At 34.3% G+C, this 5,375-nt stretch overlaps 1 protein-coding gene across 1 annotated transcript; it reads left to right on the top strand.

Moving 5' to 3' along the window:
* The first annotated feature begins 3,574 nt into the window (after window positions 1-3,574).
* Window positions 3,575-4,246, top strand: LOC108332689 (uncharacterized). The gene is made up of 3 exons (XM_017568002.1): window positions 3,575-3,730; window positions 3,821-3,909; window positions 4,036-4,246. The coding sequence occupies exons 1-3, from the start codon at window positions 3,575-3,577 to the stop codon at window positions 4,244-4,246; spliced, it is 456 nt and encodes a 151-aa protein (XP_017423491.1).
* The last annotated feature ends 1,129 nt before the right edge of the window (window positions 4,247-5,375 follow it).

Below are 5,375 nucleotides of genomic sequence, written 5' to 3'. Positions count from 1 at the left end.
ATTAAATGTATGTGCGTTAAATAAAAAAAAATAAAGGAAAAAATAAAAAAATAAAAAAAATCAAAAATCAAAAATAAAAGAAAAATCAAAATAAGAATCAAAATATTTAAAATACTAACCGTATTCCCCGGCAACAACGCCAAATTTGATAGGCTGTCATTGAAGCTATCAAATTAATACTACTTTTCAAGGCAACTTCAGTATTGCAGAGTAGTATTCAAGAAAGTAGATAGGGCTAAAGTAACCCTGAGTCGTCTCCCAACGAACACGGAATTGCTTTTGAATATCTGTGACTCTTACGAATGCTATGCAATGCTTATGAATAAAAGTAATGGTTGAAGAGTGTTTAAAGAATAAATAGGAAACTTAAAAACAGTTATGATGAAATAGGCTAATTCCACTGCTTTTCCAAGATAGATTCATCATCGGTTATTCACAGATAATTGTTCAATTGATTATTATTTAAGTTTCAAATTAATTAAAGTACATTCTTAATTAATTTGAGGGCGATCATGCACTTAACCAAAGTAAATTCTCAATCAAATGCAAAACCTTACTAGATTATTCACAATAAATTCAACCAAAATACATTCTCAATCAAATTTTATTGTGTTTAATCATGTCTATTCTTAAATCTCCTAACCAAATTAAAAGCTAATCAATCAAAGTAAATTCTCAATTGATTATAGTTGAAATTATTACTAATCAATCAAAGTACATTCTCAATTGGTAGTAAAAATCATTTAATCATATGAAAGTTCCTAAATTAAATCAAAGTAGATTCTCAATTAAACCTAGAAACCCTAGAACTCATATAATCAATATGCATGTAGATTCAAACACATTATGATGCAAAAATCTTTGCGTTTAACAAGATAGAGAGATGAAAGACATAGAGAGAGAACAACTTAAATCAATAATCAAAATAAACAATTACATTAATTGAACATAACCTCATAATCCATAATGGAATTACAGCAAAATAGCCCTAGATGCTTAGATCTCCATGAATGAAGTTGAATACAAGATGAAAGAAAAGTGAGAGGAGTATGAGAGAATGCATGAATTAAGTGAAGACCCCATTTTTTGCCTCCCTTAGGTCTCTTTATATAGGCTTGATTGGGTTAGGACTCTGAATAGTTTCTTGATAAGATATTTTCTATTGATATTTTCTGTTGATATATTATATCTTTCAAATATTCATTATATTAAATTAGTTTTAAAGAATATTTGATAGATATTAACTCAATTATCTTATATCCTATATCTTCCAAATAACTAAAAGATTTAGATAATGATAAAACTATTTGGAAGATATTTTTTGTTGATATTCCCAAATTAAATTCAACAACTGAATTTTATCTTTTAGATTTTCTGACTTTCCAAAATTGCACAAATACCCTGAAATTTCCTCTATTTGCACTTTAGCCCCCTTCAAAATTCTCCAAAATTGCACCAAAACCCCTGTTTGACCAACTTTTACCAGCTTTGACTGAGGAAGGGCGCGACCAATGAGAACTTGCCACGTGGCAACCCTCTTTCTCACCCAATTAGGATTTCAAATAAAATCTTATTTTGGCCTTAATTTGCAATTTGGACCAATAAAGTTTCAATTTCAGCTGCACAAATAAATATTAGAACATCCAAGAATAATTTATGCAACTAAAAATCACTTTTTAAGTCTCCTTTTATTCCCAAACCCAAAGATTCCAATCATCACAAATCATCTTTAAATCAATCATTCAAGCACATGAATTTCATCACAAATTTAATTTTAAAGCATAAATGTGGGCATAAATATGCACTCATCAACCGCCCTCTTATATGAAGCCCCATGGACGCTACATTGTGGATTCCCTCTTCTCCACGTGCAATAGCTCCTTTTTCTTTTGAGCCGTGTGTTTTCCCTCCAGCCCGGTCATGACAGCCCTTCTTCCTTCTCTTTGTGCGTTACATTCCTTTTATCCAAAAAAAAATGCTTCCTAGGTGGCTACTACTTAAAATCCCCATCCAACACTCTTTATTCTCCAAGCCAACCTATCAACTCGTGCCTCTTTTCTCATGGGTCGTGACACCAACTAAGATGGCGGTTGGTGGACGTGTTCGTGCTCCTCCTTCCAGCACCCCCTTCTTAATTTTAAAATAAAAGAAAAGAAGCTTCTCCAATCAAGCCCATCTTCGTGTGCACTCCCATAATTGAAATCCGCACCTCCTCACTTATTTTAGCTTAAAATATAATTGATGTGGCATTTCTCTTTAAGTCCCAAAATGTTATCCAACAATTTCCCTACAATTAATATTGCAAATAATTAGCCTCAGTTAATTCAAATTAATTAAAATAAGAATTTCTGATTAAATTAAGCACAATTAGCAAAAATGGGAAAATATTGGACATTCAAGCACAATTCCCTAATTAAATTCGGTACAATAAACTCGGTGAAGTCAAGAAAATATCGACTCATCACTTTTGTGCGAATGTAATGCATGATTAATTGCTAGGGAGACAAGACATTGTGAACTAGTAATTAGAATTAGGCTTTCTTCACCAAGACATCGGGTTTAAGGTAAATTAGAAAGTGGCATTAACATTAATGAAGAAGATGAATTCATATATGCATGAGAGTAAACTAGGTGAAATCTAAAACCCAACAACAATACCTTCAACTTCATTCATTCATTCTTGTGTTTAGCCTCAATTGATCAAATTGCATTTATGTTTATTTTTATTGCATTTGCATTCAAAAACCCCAAAAATTTATTCTTTAGAATCTTAATTAGTTGGGTAATCACATAACTGTTTAGTGTCGTGAGTCTCTTGGGAAACGATACTTGGTCTTACCATTTATTATTACTTGATACGATTCGGTACACTTGCCGAAATGTTAACAAGTTTTTGGCGCTGTTGTCGGGGATCAAAAATTTTGTTTATCAATATGCATGCAATTTGATCAATTGGACAAAAGTGCAAAGATGAACGGGTTTGATATTATGGAATGAATATGTTGTTGGGGTTAGATTTCACCTAGTTTACTCTCATGTATATACGAATTCTACTTCTTCATTAATGTCAATGTCACTATCTAAAATACTTAAAACCAAATTCCTCGACGAAGAAAGTCTATCCTTAATTATTAGTTCATACGATTCCTAGCATTCCTAATAATTAATTCTGAAGATCAGAAGCTTAAGACAACTAGAACTCATACCCTCATTCCTGAGCAATACTACTTCTTTGAATAACTTCACATGTTTACCTTTTAGAATATCTCTGGTCACTCTTGATTCATTAACTAGCTGCAAATGGTTAAAAAGATAAAGCAAACAGTTCAAATTGTGGTATGTTGGCTATACATGAAAAGTTTTGAAGCATGGAAACTACCTCAATCATGGAAACTATTTTCTACTATCTTTTATATCAATGTAAACCTAATTTACTAATTATAATAACAGAGAAAAGTTTCATGGAGGAATGAGCATGAGGAAAAGGTAAAAAACAAAATTTCACACCAAAGCATCTCATAGATTATCATAGATGTTTAAAAAAGCTCGAACATAAGGGAAAAAACCTGATTGGATGGGCGATAGTGTTTGGAATGGTCTTTTGGAGAAGTGGAACATAACACTTTATAGACAAAATTGTGAAACGGCCAAGAAGAACAGGACATCTGACAAGGGTGGTTGTTTGCACACTAGAGGATCCATTAACGTGCATAAGCACGTTATTCGTCTGGTATGATGACATGTACATTTATTTTTTAATTTCTAGTCATAAACTTTAAAAATATTTGTTGTTAACAACTTATATTTTGTTTGCTTGTAGTCACAAGAGCTTGGTCGGTCAGTGCATGTCGATGAAATATTTCAGCAAACACATATTCGTCAATCAACAGGAGAATTTATCGATGAAAGGTCTAGGCGGACACATGTTAGTTTCTACTAACTCTATTATATTCTTTATTATGTTTTAAATCTTAGTTAGGTGTATCTATTTAACGATAATCATGTATTCATTTAACATGAACAATTTGAAGCAAGATTTTCTGAAATAAGATCTAAGACTGCATCTGTTGGTGCTTCAACATGTACTCCCCTAGACCCTATAGAGGAGGAAAGATTGAGGAACCAATGTTGGTTGGAGGTTGCAGGTGGAAGGTACAAGGGACGCGTATACGGCATTGGAAATGTCAATGCTCAAGATGACTGTGTCGATAGTTACATACAACAGACACAAGCATCTTCTTCTTAGCAACCGATTGTAGAGGACATTTTTAGCCTCCAAACACGAGTAACAACCCATGATGAGCAACTTCGAGAGATGACCTCTCAACTTAAAGGCTTTATTGGCGTCAGAATGCAGTACCTTCTGCCTTCTCCAGTCGAAGTTGCACAACAACTTCTTCAATCCCAAAATCAGCCACAAACTAATGTTCAACCACAACAGCAAGAACCACAACAACCTTAGCAACCACATGATCAACCACAAGATGGAAATGATTATCGAGATTACTAGCTATGTTTTTAGAGTAAGGCATTGATAACGGTTGAATATACCGTTATCTGTGATGCAATTTTGATATTAAATCAACTTTTTTTTACTTAGAAGCTTGCTTGAACTCTTGTTTTTAGCTTAATTTTGTGAATAAGTGAATAAAGGTTGTACTTAATGATTTTATCACTAAATTCCCTTAATTTTGTAGGTTATTAGTATGTTTTGGAAGAGGAGCAAAAGTATCAAGGAGTCGGAACTCAAGAGGGACAACAAAAGCACTAGAGAAGAAGGTTGAAGAAGGCGCATGGCGCCTGGTTGCCCTTTCAAGGGCGCTGAGGGCCAGCGCAGGGCGCCTAGTTGCCCTTTTTCTGGGGCCATCAGCGCCACTCAGCACCGCAGCACGCTTGGGGGCCCTTCCAGGGGCGCTGAGCGCCAGTTCTCTCGTAGTTTCACCCGGTTGCCCTAAGAAGGGGCTCTAAGCGCCAGTATTATTGGGCTTGGACTTTATTTTTGATCTATTTCAGGACATGCACGACCTAGGGTTGGTATATCTTGATGGCTTGAACACAGAAACACACGTTTTGCCCCTTTGGAGGCATATTTGAGGATGTGGGAGCTCTCTTCTTCAGTTTCTAGGGTTTTTCTATCTCTTTCATTCCATTGTACACCTAGTTTTCTTCATGACGATGGAGAACTAAACCTATTTTGTTCTTAGGGAAGATGTAAGCTCTAAACTCTCATGTATTTGAATTTCTTCTAATTTATTATATGCTTCTTTCATTAATTGTTAGGGATTTTCTCCTTTGCTCTATGCGTGTTATGTTTTAATCATTCATGGCATAATTTTATGGTCTTCTTTGTTATTGGGAAATACCTAGAAACCAGG

Source organism: Vigna angularis, chromosome 11 (genome assembly GCF_016808095.1).
Source record: "Vigna angularis cultivar LongXiaoDou No.4 chromosome 11, ASM1680809v1, whole genome shotgun sequence".
In the NCBI taxonomy this organism is placed as follows: Eukaryota; Viridiplantae; Streptophyta; class Magnoliopsida; order Fabales; family Fabaceae; genus Vigna; species Vigna angularis.
This window is presented reverse-complemented; position numbering and strand designations above follow the sequence as displayed.

What these genes read in the sequence shown, in the direction of transcription:
- LOC108332689 (XM_017568002.1), top strand. Translation starts at nt 3,575, where the DNA reads ATGGGCGATAGTGTTTGGAATGGTCTTTTGGAGAAGTGGAACATAACA. An exon ending in ATAAGCACGTTATTCGTCTG is followed by an intron (nt 3,731 to 3,820) that starts GTATGATGACAT and finishes GTTTGCTTGTAG; the next exon opens with TCACAAGAGCTTGGTCGGTC. An exon ending in GGAGAATTTATCGATGAAAG is followed by an intron (nt 3,910 to 4,035) that starts GTCTAGGCGGAC and finishes ATTTGAAGCAAG; the next exon opens with ATTTTCTGAAATAAGATCTA.